The following is a 13,714-nucleotide window of genomic DNA, read 5'->3' on the forward strand; positions in this document are numbered from 1 at the left end:
CCCTATTTCACACAGACCACGAATCGCCAGGAGTTGACAAATTTCAGGATTCGTGGTTGAATCGTAAACAGTAATGAGTTCGTGAAGTTCTCAACAGATTCGTATATATTCGCAATCAGTTCTTGCAATTCTTGACCAACAAGAATTCGTGGCAAAAACTTTGATGCCCCTATTTCACACAGACCACGAATCCCACGAATCGCCAGGAATTGACAAATTTTTAGGATCCGTGGATGAATCGTAATCAGTTCGTGGAGTTCTTAACAGATTTGTATATAATCGTAGTCAGTTCTTGGAATTCTTGATCAATCGGGAAAAATGTTCAAAATGTTCAAAAATTTGGCCACGATCTCCCGATTCCAAAAAAATCATAGTGAATTCTTGACAATATTCGTGCGATTCCACCCGAATCCCACGAATATTCGTAACACTACCGCACCTGTATCGTAACTGAATCGTAGAGCGTGTCGAATTAGGCCAGAAAATTTGCAAAATCTCACGAATCCTCACGAATCCTGAAATTTGTCGATTCGTGGGATTCGTGGTCTGTGTGAAATAGGGGAATAAATACAGTTAAACAAACCAAATGATCAATGTGCGGATCTCGTTACATCACGCTTATATCATACAGCAACAAGGAGACAAATTACCTCTAAATCAGAAAGCTCATTTTTCGGACTTTGTTGTAGCACGTATTAGTAATAGTAAACACAGAGTATATTTAACCCTGGAATTTAACTTAAAATGTGTAAAAGACCGATTTCGCACACACACATACATAAACATAAAAATAAATAAATAAATAAATAAATAGATAAATTACATAAGACCAAAACATTTAGAAATTGCACGCATAATTCCCCGACAAATATAGTTAATTTTTTTTCAAATATCCAATCTTGGGTTACATTTGTGGTACATGCAATGTCCGTATGGTGTCCTTGCATTACCCATATGCTACTCGTGGGGCATCCGTTACGTTCGCGATCCGAGCGAGACGAAAAGGCAATTTTTATATCATCATTGGGAGATCGTCCGCGATGTAAGCAAGAATGAAATGCAATTTTCATATTAGTTCAAGGTATTTAGGGAACTTCGTTCGCGGAAGATCGTCAGCGGGAGATGGTTCGCGATCCTTGCTAGACGAAAAGGCAATTTTCACATCTTCACCGGGTGATTGTTCGCGATGTAAGCAATAATAAAATGCAGTTTTCATATTAGTTCAAGGAACTTAAATTGCGGAAGATCGTCAACGGGAGATCATTATATTTTAACACCCTGTAAATTTTTAGGAAGTGACAGATGGTAATTTTAGAAGGCCTGACACTCAATCCTGGGAAAAGCCCTGCATGCAACAAACGTTCCCAAGTGCGTAATTTTTTTAACATGTCGCGTCCAGGTTATGATGCAAGGTTGCAATTAGGCTTATCTTGATCCTTCTCCTCCGAGAAAATAATTCTCAACATGTTTTCGGGTACAGTAAGTTAAATGTAACTTAATCGAGATTCACTAATAAATAGATTATTATTTACCACCAGAAAATGACTTAGGAAGTAGTAATAAATATCCCACCATATAGGAGGGTCAAAGATAACAGTCGCTAAGGATAAAAGCCCAAAGGCCGGATTTTTGAAAATTTCGTCATACCCTGGAGTCGGGGAGAGGTAATTTTGAAAAATTAGTCGGATTTACACAATTAAAAATATTAATTAATTTTTAAGCGACGAAATTTTCAAGACTTTACCGTAACTTCAAGGTCATGTGGGAGAAATGGTACGGCGCCCGTACCGAACGTAAGCATGCTAGTCCATAGACACTTACAGTACAAAAATAAGGAAAATTAATTTCTATTTCATCGTACGGCGTCTGTGAAAAATGTAACCTAAGCTTTAGTAGAACGTAAATCTTTACACCTAATGCTTTCGTTTATAGCCGTTTTAATCATTTTTATTATGGCAGGTGTGATTTTTTGCATTTTTGCCCAGAAATTGACTAGTTTCTGACAATAATGATGATACCCTACACACACACACACATTAACAATCTCCGACATATGTTCTAAGATATTTTTGTGAAATTTAATCATCCGTAAAGATGTTCCTGCTCATAAATGAATTATTTTGTTTTCCGATTTTATTTGTCTCAGATAAACCTGTTTTAAATATTTTTCTCTCCCCCTCCCTCTCTCGCTCGTTTTCTTAATCTTTGTTGCTAACATAAAATATGTTCTCTTTCACCGTGAAGACATTTCATATGAGCAATCTCAGTAAATATGGGAAATGAGCCATAGGCTTCCCTCTACCAAGGCCGCAGTTATTATGCTGTGGATATTATTTGCTTTTACAGTACAGAGATAAGCCATCTGTTTAACCAGAGATGCATCTTTTAATATCTAGTGAAAAATCAAACTATGGCCCTGGTAGAGGGTAGCCAGAGGCTGCGGTGTGTTGATTTTGATGCTGTCTCAACCATGATTGTGACGGACTCCACAAATATCAGCCAATTGTGTTTGTGAAGACATAACGCGAGACGGGGAGGGGGATGAAATGTTTATAAAGAAATTACCTAATAAATCAATGGAAATGAAAACATGCTAAATTAGATGTCGACGAATCTTTAAGCAGAGAAAGTTGGATTAAAAGGAAATATGTTGAAATAAAACGGCACTAAAATGATGGGTGGAGGGTATGATGATGGTATAAAAGGTTTGGGAGAGTCGGGGAAATTGAGTTTTGAGAGCGTTCGGGTGTTTACTGGTGTCTTTTAACTTTAACACACCAGTTTATTCAAACTTTTGCAGCTTTTGTCTTTAAAAATCCCTGTAAAGATTATTTTTTAAATTTATGTAACCACCGTATGTTTCAGCTATAGTAATTCCTAAAGGTGAACTTAAAATACATGACGTCTATTTAGAAAGAGCGCCATTTCAAAAATCGCAGCCCTGGAAAATTAACTGGCAAAGCGTGAACGATACGAAAGGAACTAAAATTAAAATGGGCTAAAAATGGAACATAAACTGCCGACAGAATTTACTTGGAGTCAAAGTTTGCTATTTTTGAACTACACAAACTGTCAGCTTTAATTTTCACATCAAGTATGTTTGCTGACTTGCACGAAATATTCACATTTTCATTTATGCACTGGGACCTATTTGCGTGACAATCCAGAATATATACATCAGAAAACATAAAACAGAAGTGGTAATGAATGAGCCGAATTGCCGAACTGTCAACATTGGCAATGGACTAAAATAGTATGGTTTGAAGGGCAGAAAGATAATTTTATCTTATTTTTAAATTAAAAATGAATTTGTTACGAAGTGACATATTTGGGACTTCACAAAGAAATCTGAACAATATTTCAAAAATGTTCCAGTAACATAAAAAGTTAGGCTAACGACTGAGTGTCACCTCTACCTGAGGTGTGCAATAAGCCACTCAACGCAAACTGAAATATCGGGGCGCAAAAATTGACTTGTTTTAATTATTGATTAAAACAGGCTGTTAGTACGACCAAGTTGTAAAACAGCCGGTAAAACTCTTGAAACATTGAAAGACTTGAATTGGAATATAATAAATTTTTTAATTGCCTATTTAATTTTTCTATATCATTTTGTATAGTCAAAGTATTTTAGCAAACTGCTGACAACACATTTATAACCGAGGCGTTTCTTTCCACTATTGTGTGTGTGTGTGTGTGTGTGTGTGTGTGTGTCGTGGGGGACGTAGGTCTTGCGCGGGAATCTCCCTCTCTGGCAATTGTCAATATTGACAGGTATGTAATGGTCCGGGAGAATATAGGAAGTTGAGTTACAACAGGGTTAATGCTACAGTATTTGACCTCATAGTCTGTCTCATCATGATTGTGACGGTGTCCATGAAAATCATCATATTGTGCTAGTGAAGACAACGATAAATGATAGAGGGCGCTGATATGATCATTTTCATATAATTTCTCCGGAGTATAGTAAGAAAATTTTAAAATACTAAAAACTTTTTGTACTAAATAGTTACACTTATTTCAAAACTGTCCAAATTTCTTGTATTTCATTTATATGAGAAAAGAGTACCATGTAACAGTGATAACTGTGCTTGAAGCCCCTGCATGCGATAGATTTTTTTACTCTGGGAATTCACGTCGAGACGTTGTCTAGGATCAAGAAGCCGAACAACTAAAGCTAATTATCTGTAAAATTTTACCTATTTATAATAACACGCTTTATATTAATGATCATCGGTCTATTTGATCAATGCTTTTATCAAGCTTTATTATTTTCTCTCATAGCGACTCATAATATATCATAATATAACCCAGTAAGTTTGAGAATTGAAAAAAAAAACACGGTTATCAATTTAGTGCCATAACAGTGAAATATGCACGGTGACGACGACGGACGCAGGCGATGGCGATGTTTATATACACATATACACTGCATGCGACTTTTGGTAGGCCCCAGATAAATAAAGTTTTTTAAGTCGGGCCTAGTCCGTAGTACTAAACAACATTGGTCAAAAAGGTTGTCCCACCCCCAGTTTTATGTGTTTTTATTAATAAACGATCATACCACATTAGTTAATTGCTATGAATAGTGATTTTCATTCCAGATACCATTAGTTACATGATTATTGGTACAGAAAATACAAACTACTAGTTAAGATATCCGTGTCATATTTAATACCATTTATTCACATTTATTACATGTACCCCCTCAAATCCGAAGTTCCAGTGTCATTTCCAAGGAGGTAAAGAAATTCCCATTTAATTGAAATGACACCACCGAAAGTCACCAAATTTACACACATTTAGCATTAGGGTATGCTCGTTAAAGGTCACGTGTCTATTAGCATGTGTGGCCACATGTGTAATTATCTCCTGTAGACGGCGCCACTGCCTTCAACAAGGGCAGCAATTCTGTTTTGTGGGATATTGCCCCATGTTTCCTAAAAAGCTTGGCGGAATTGGTCCGGACTATTTGTGATTTGGTTCTCCTTTGGATTGCACACTTCAATTCATGCCACGGGTGCTCAGTAGGTTTATTATCATGATTCAAAGATTGTTTCTCCAGCCTCAGAACATTGGGTTTCTGCAACAAATCATGATCACTCACCACATGAGAACTGTGTGCAAGTGTGCTGTCATGATGAAGCCTGGATCACCCCTGAAGTACCCTCTTGCAGATGGAATGAGGTATCAGTTGAGAAAGGTAGGTTCAGTGACCCCAGAACTACCAGAACGTGGTCAATCATCACTATAGGAACAAGTTGGTTTTGCTGAAGAATCAATGTATTTCTTGTATTCCATCGATGGTCAAATTAGGGTCCATAGACATGTTGCAGAATGCATTTTGGAAGGTTTGAGCACGATAATATCGACTGAGGTGTCAGATCAGTCCACGTTTGGCAAGAATTCCAAGCCCATGGTTTTAGTGCATTGTTCTTTCCAGAAAAGAACGTTATTGGGGCAATTCACTGAAACATTCTCAACAAATATCTCACTCCATTTGCAAGAGGTGACTTCAGGGATACTGCAGGCGTCATCGTAGAAATGCACTTGCTCACAACTCTCGTCTGCAGAGTGATTTGTTGCAGAAACCCAATTTTCAGAGGATAGAACAACCACCTCTGAGCCTTGTTATTACCCTTATTAAACATCTGTGGCATGACTTGAAGTGTGCAATGCAAAGGAGAACCAACCTCTTAATAATCTGGACCAACTCCCCCAAGCTCTTTAGGAAGAATGGGGCAATATCCCATAAAACAGAATTGTTACCCTTGTTGAAGGCAGGCCGCGCCACCTACAGGAGGTAATTAAAGTACGCGATAAACACAAACGCTATTAAATAATGAGCCTTTAACGAGCACACCCTAATGGTAAATGTGTGTAAATTTGGTGACATTTGGTGGTGTCATTTCAATTTAGTGGACATTTCTTTACCTCTGTGAAAATAACAGTGAAACGTCGAATTTGAGGGGGTACATGTAATAAATGTGAATAAATGGTATTAAATATTGATATCTTCACTGCTAGTTTGTGTTTTCTGTCTGACTAATCATGTTAGTTATGGTATTTGGAATGAAAATCACTATTTATAACAATCTTCACCTATGATGTGATCATTTATGAATAAAAGCACATGATACTGAAGGTGGGACAACCTTTTTGACCAATGTTGTATTATGTGCAACGAATAACATTTACTTCAGTTGGAGGATCTTCTTTTTGTTTTATCACTGATTAAAAATATTGTGTTACTTGAAAGCTTAAATGAAGTATTGAAAGATCGCTCAACATGAAATCTCTTCTATTTGCCCCCTTGGTTTTATTATTATCATTTATTAACTTTGAAATTTTCCTTGGTGGGATGGTCTTCGCTACATTTACTTCAATTTTGCTGAGAGGTTATAACAGGAAACATAACGAACTTTGTATATATACAGTGTATGGTTGACATGTTTATATTTAGTACAGTGTTGATTGATGGCCAGGTGGGTCAGAACACCACGCGAGAACAGACTGTGCGTGCGGTGTGATTTAAATGCAGGAATACGTAGTCTGTGACTGCATACATACGACTGAGTGCCCAGATCAGTTTCGTTCAATACACTTTACAAATCTGAAGAACATTTTCTCTAGTCTTCGAATTACGGACACACTTAAATGTATAAGACCTTGTTTGGCTAATTATTAGTAAAATGTTGTTTAAACTATTATCACTATTTTCCCGCGTCAATGTGCTGTCTTTATTAATTTGTTTCCAATTCCTCATTTATTTTTTAATTTTTTTATTCATTCATTTTTAATCAAATTAATACTACCATTTCTCTGTTTTTTCTGAAAGCAAACAAACAATTTTATCTGCATTTCGTTTGATGTTAGGGAGGATTCTGAATAAGAGGTTAAGCAAATAATAATGAAACTGCATGGTAAAAAAAGATTAGTTTCGAAACTTGTTTATTTCTGTCATGGGGCAGTGGTAAATCAATTAAAACTTACAGTAATTTCATCAAAGAGATACCTGAATGAGTGAGATTATCTGTTTCCCCTCCTCTGCCTCTGCCTCTGCCTGGAGATAGAATTTTATGAAAAGCTGGCATTTATAATTTTTCTCAATATCACATTTTCAATCTCATTATTATATTCATTTCAGCGGGGAATTGTCCGGGGGGGGGGGGGTACCTGGATAGATGTTTGAGCTCTTATATTATCTGAAGACCAAGATGAATAAGAACATTTGAAGTTTTTTTTTCAAATAATACGTCCACGAAATTGCTTTGGGAAGATAACGATTTCGGGACTTCCAGGTCTTATAAACTGATTAGGCGTTTAATGACAATAGCCGCAGATCTTTCAGCACTAACGCTCATATTAACCACAAAACCCACGAATTAACCAACACACCACACACTTATTTAGCACCAACAAAACGATATCTAGCACTAACATTCATCCGCTCGGGTAGTGTTGGTTAATTTGTATGTTTTTTTGGTTAATATGAGTGTTAGAGCTGAAAGATCTGCAGGTGGTGTTAGTAAACGCCTAATTTGTTTATATGACCCCACTTCTAAGCAGCATACCAATTTGGCTATAGTTTTAAAGTCAACAACAACTCGTTAAATTAGCTTTGCGCGACAAGGTTGTTTTTAGTAACACCCCAAACTGAATTGCTTGGTCTACTTTTAGCCCTGCCAAGTGACAGTGAGTATTGTATTGTGTAAGTTTGACCAAGGACGCGGGTAGAAGGCCCTAGGGTTGACCACATATGACACCATGACGCTGTCTCTGCGGCAGGGATATGGTGGCAACAGAGCAGAGAGTCTGGTTCATAAAGGGATGATCTGTTGTAAAATTTATTGCATGATTGGTTAAATATTAACATTAGAGTATAAGTGATCCATTAAGATATATTAAAAGGTGGACCTATCACTGTAAATATGCCACTATCAAGACAGGCGTTCTGCAGTTAGATTACCTGTTATGTACAATTTAATACCTATTAGGCCTACAACTAATACGTCAGCATGTACTGGTGTAAATGAGTGTGCAGCAGTTTTTGGCAGATATCTACACAACAAGAGGTCGCTAAACTACAACAAAATTTTACAAAGATTATACGCACAACATATGCGAGTGGCTTGTTTCCAAATAATTTCTATTTAAAGATGACAGTGTACAGGATGGGTAGTGTGCTAGGAACAGTAGTCCGTTCCCCATTTCTTTGTACAGGTGACATTCGTCCCATATACTAACCCCAATACTTCAACTAACCCTAACGTGTACTAATTATCATATGGGAATCCGGGACTTCCATTTCTGTGAAAACGGGACGCAGCGTCGTTCAATTATCGATTAACTTCTTTTTATCAGGGACATCATGAATAGTTGTGGTGGACACATGTCAAAATATTTTGGGGGTGTTTGTGTTGTTATTTATGTTTTGTTAGTCCTGCAACATATATTTCGTGTATTATGAAAAGAAGAATTTCATCCTTGGGGGGGGGGGGGGGGGGGGTCTGAGGGGTTGCTGTTCTGGGCCCCGTAACTCGAAAGCACCGCGTATTGCGAATAGCGATACATGTATCACATAGAGGCTACACTGTATTATAGGGGGAGAGTATGGGCGAGTTATGGAATCTAGACGCTTGCGCTCGGTGGCAATGCTTTCGAGTTACGGGGCCCTGTTCTGTTGAAGAGCGAGCGTCATATACAATTAAAGTACTGCTAAAATCCCGACCACAATTCAAGAAATCTCTTCAACTGAAGCGACCAGCAATTTTTTTCATGGACCAAGAAGCGTGCAGCCACTCCTGGGATAATCTTTCCCGGATAGATTTTAGATAGCTTTTGTTCCATTTGTGAACACATCTTCTCTACTGCCCATTTCAAAGTGCTACATGTAGCTTGTACATTTATGTGGGCTGATAGAGTGAAATATATGCTAATACATGGACTTTGTGTGTACTTATTGAAAAAAAAACAACGCTTCCAAAGTACAAATATAATTTCTCAATATGTAATCTCTAAAGGTTCTTGAGCACTCGTTAAGGAGGATTTCATACGAATATCATAACAATACACTTCACCTCTGTAATATCATTCTGTTTTAAGGAGGGTGAAGTGCATTAAGGGTATTATGTTTAGATTAGTGTTATCAATCAAAACCACCGAGTAATGAACCTGCCAAGTTTCCTGGTCTAGACCGAGGACATTATGTTATATAGTATAGATTAATACATCACTAAGGGACCGGGACCGGAGAAGGAAGGGGAGAAGAAGATTCCTTTGATCACCCTAAAAAATTGGAGACAACAATGAGGTTTTTAGGAGACAACAATGAGGTTTTTCCGGATTGATTGAATACCCCCCCCCCTCCCCCATTAAAAATAAACGTGTGAAAACTCTAATTTTAATTTCAATTTTTTTTTTTGAGATCTGGCGAGTAGGGTGGCCAAGAAAAGTCTAAGTGGCGTGAGTGTTGATGATTGAAATTAAAATTATAATCATACACTGATACACACACCAGTAGCACAACGAGAAGGAAGTTGGTATTTTGTGCACATTTGCAAACACATATAAAGGTCGCTATGGCAAAGTAAAAACATTTGGTTGGAAGAAAACAACTAAACTGATTGAAAGAGAACGGTTTGTCCTTTTCGCATTAGGAAAAAACAATGCTTGTAAAGCTATATTTTAAACTACTCTCCTGAAATGTCTCGTTTCAAATTTGACTAAATATTTGCAGAGCGTCGATCCCTAAGTCAGCCAACGTTTGAACAAGAAAGAAGAGTTGATCTTCAAACTCTTCTTGTTGATAAGATATGCTTTTCATTGGAAGTATACCCTTAACGATAAACTATATGCATGATTAAATAACCTCACTCGAAGGTGAAACATGGAATCGACAGGAGTTGGAGGGATAGTACTCTCCGTCTTTTTCATAATTTTCGGGACTCGTTCGGCGCTTTCAAATGCTTATACTGTCATAGACACCTCGCCTACCACGGATCTGACGTTACGTTTATCAGAGCAACCGTTCCACGTCAACAATTCCATCACAGTACCACAGGGGGTAACGCTGAATGTAGAACCTGGCGTTACCGTTAAATTCGGCCCGGCTGTCGGTGTGCGCGTTGAGGGACGGTTTTTGGCAGTGGGACAACCGGACAAACGTATACTTTTCACGGCTGCAGACCCAAGCAATGTTGAAAGGTATGATAAGCAGTCACCCGTTTGGTTCGATGGTGCACGATTGGCCGGGGACTTCACGGAAACTCATCATGGACGCCTGGAACTTTTATACCAAGGTATCTGCAGTCTAGAAAGTCTTTGTGTTTTTGGAGCATTTCTTTCTTTCTTGTTTTCTTTTTTCTTTTTGTAATTATCATAGGAGCCTAATGGGAAGGGGCCAAAGCGAAATTACTATCCCTTCTCACATATTTAAATACATCAGTTATAAATGCAAGAGTCTCACCCCCCCTCCTCCCATGACCACAGACAGGCGTTATTCTTTAATCTTTTTGAATTATTAGCCCCCATCTGACTTTCTACTAACCGGAATATTCATTTTCACAAAAATTTGTTAAAGAGTACGTAACATTTTTTCCTTTCAGGTAGTTTTGGCACCGTTTGTCAAAATGGCTGGGGTAGTTCCTACTACAACAACAACAACAGAGTTGTTGCTAGGATGTTGGGATATCAAACGTGTACCAAAGTATATAACAGAGGCAGTGGCACTGGAAGTATTCTTCTGAACAACGTGAGATGCAATGGACATGAGAGCTCCCTCTGGGACTGTCCTCACGATGGGGTCCGTGTACACAATTGTTGTGAGTATCTTACTTACCTGTTATCTTTATTCATGTATTTACCACTTTTGAGAACCATGATATTGCAATTGTGTTATCTTTTATAATAGCCTAAGGCCAATGTCAGGGATGTTTCTTTGTTTGGTGATTGTCAGAGTGATCTATCACGAAAAAATTAAACTTATAATAATCAGGTCCATTTTTTCACTGCTAACCACAGAAAAGATAAACTCGACACTTTTACAGACGACTGTGTCTACATCATGTGAACATTTATTTTAACCTAATTTTTTTGTTTGTTTATTTGTCAATTTTATTTCGAACATGAAAGTTTGCACATGTATTAGATGGAATATAATGTAAGTTCAGGTATTAATATCACTAGTATTTTGTGTCTTTAAGTGATTGCAAAAGTTCTCTTTGTGCAGTATTTGATACATTCTTGACAACTAGGGGAAGTTAGACAAACTTAATTAGTTAGACAGTCAGACAGAACTTTTTACCAAAAAAGACAAAAAGTGAACTGTGGTCACAAGTCTGCTAGAAAGGAAAACAACACAAATCATTTTCTGTTTTACCAGTATTGTGTTGTACCGATGATGGAATTTGGACCATTTACTCCACGTGCGACATGCACTCATTCTGGTTTCAAATAGCTGTTGTTGGTACGTTCTTAAACATTACTTACAATGAAGACATGAAGCTATATACCGATGTGAAATGTAAGAGTTTGACCATTTGATTTTTTATCAGGTAGTTTGTAAAAGGTTATCATGATTTCTATACTGCTCTGTTATAATATGTATAGTGGCAGATCCAGGATGTTGCTAACAGCAGAGGGGGCGTCAACACAAGTATCAATAAATTCTGTCTAGTTTCTCGTGGCAATATTCAATGTTAGGCTGAGGTAATATTACTGTCATATATACCGTGCAGATATGGAACATGCTTTAAGAAAGGCCTGCCCTGTTCACCTTAGCTGCTGGTGACCCTGTCCTTGGGTATGTCTTTGCATGGAAACCAAAATGATAAAGTATCATACAGTTATTGTCTGTCTTTCTGTTGTTAGTAATCTATAGTTAAGGAATGGAGATAATGTAATATCAGTTTACAGTTAGAACAATATAGAGGAGCTGAATGTCAGTTTGTACCGGCCTGACAGGAATGGAAGTCCGTTAGGAACCGTAGTCCTCTCCCCGTTATTTTGTACAGGTGACATTCGTCCCATATACTTACCCTTATACGACGACTAACCATAACCTGTACTAATAATATGGACTTCCATTCCTATAGGACCACCATTCCTGCCACACAGTTTTTTCCTATTTTTGCTGACTGATAAATGGAAACAAGGATTAAAATCTGTTTTTATAACTTTTAATATCTTTTATGTCATTGTGACATCAGTTCATTAATTGAATTTGCCAGTGAAGCAATTAAAAATGCATTGCCTGTTCTATGTCACACGACAAACATTAAAAACGAGAATTTAGATCTCCCCATTTTCCAAATTATCGTCTTTTAAATACAGACTTGACAATTAATATGGAATATTCTTTTCCAAATCATTTTTCATCAGTTTTTTCCTATTTTGCTGACTGATAAATGAAAATAAGGATTAAAATCGTGTTTTAATAACTTTTAATTATCTCTTTGATATCATTGTGACATCAGTTCATTAATGGAATTCACCAGAGAAGCAAACAAAAACACATTGCCTATTCTACGTCATACGACAACAATTAAAAGAGATATTTTGGATCTCCATATTTTCCAAATTTTTTCTGTAAAAGAGTAACATGCCTCACAAAGAACCCCCATGTCAGTGTCTAGTCACAGTAACGATCGCTGTTACGCTTGACCTCTTCTGTCTGCTACCAGCGCACTCAAGTGGCAAGGCATTCCTTGGGTTAGGTTTTTAGAGTTCAATCTGGAATAACATTCCAGCCATCGGTCAAAATCTGTCCAATCTGTGGTAGGACATGTAGTCCATTGATTTGGCGAGTAATGGCCTACCCACATATTGTCTATGTGGTTCAAATATGGCGATTTTGATTACCAAGGTAGCTGCTCATCCCATTGGTTCTGTAAATAACCTGCTATTAAAAGTGCTCTGTGTGTATCGGCAATTTCACTGTGCAACCTGAAATTGTTCCTAAGGTGCCCCCTATCAAATGATAGTCAAGTGGTTCCCAGATTAATCCTTTATTTGATCTGGTTCAGGTTTTCGTGGATGACCATCATTGGTGTTTTGACACCAATGTGGTATCCACTCCAATTACTGACGCTGTTAATGACCTTAGTCAGTGGACCACCAGGTAACTTTACATGTTGGAAAGGATAGGTGAACCATTGTCTAGTGTGGTATAAGCATGGTTATCCCTTTATTTACTTGTGCACATTGTGGAAAAGTGATTGTGATTTTGCTGGCAAACAAAGTAATATTACATGAAAATTGACAACAAACCTGTTTTGTACATTGTTGAATTATTATTATTATCTGCTTTATGGCAGTATATTTAACAGCTTTGCTGCCTTGTTTTCATAATGCTTGTCATTCAGTTAAGCAATGTTATACTTTCTCAAACAAAAATCAAATATCTCTTCTTTGAACTTGGTTCTTGCTAATTAAACCTCTGCAGTTCATATATCCTATTTTAATGTTTGTCATATACGTACATTACACAACATATAATGCAACATACATACAATGAATGGGTCAAAGTTATGAGGGATCGAAGAAAATCATTTTGGTAACTTTACCACTGCATAACACCAGATAGAACTTTGCCTCACATTGGTTTCTCTTGTTGTGTTAAAAGAATGAACATTTAAATAACAATAATTGCTGTTTTATAATGGAAAGACATTGGAAATTGTGATTTCAACTGTTGCTAACTTGATGACAGTTT

At 37.3% G+C, this 13,714-nt stretch overlaps 1 protein-coding gene across 6 annotated transcripts in view; it reads left to right on the forward strand.

The window, feature by feature from the left end:
* Positions 1-9,736: 9,736 nt before the first annotated feature.
* The window catches only part of LOC147763556 (scavenger receptor cysteine-rich domain-containing protein DMBT1-like), a 19,455-nt gene continuing 15,477 nt past the window's right edge, over positions 9,737-13,714 (forward strand). For all 6 annotated transcript variants that reach the window (XR_015332837.1, XR_015332836.1, XR_015332838.1 and 3 more), the window contains exons 1-2: positions 9,737-10,301; positions 10,608-10,823. Coding sequence is in view for 1 of the 6 variants with exons in the window: in XM_087004559.1 (XP_086860685.1) it covers positions 9,890-10,301; positions 10,608-10,823 (628 nt within the window). In the remaining 5 variants the exon portion in view is untranslated. The remainder of the gene's footprint in view (positions 10,302-10,607; positions 10,824-13,714) is intronic.

The sequence above is a fragment of the Lingula anatina genome, chromosome 2 (assembly GCF_051362555.1).
Source record: "Lingula anatina isolate TDL-2025a chromosome 2, LinAna3.0, whole genome shotgun sequence".
NCBI lineage: Eukaryota > Metazoa > Brachiopoda > Lingulata > Lingulida > Lingulidae > Lingula > Lingula anatina.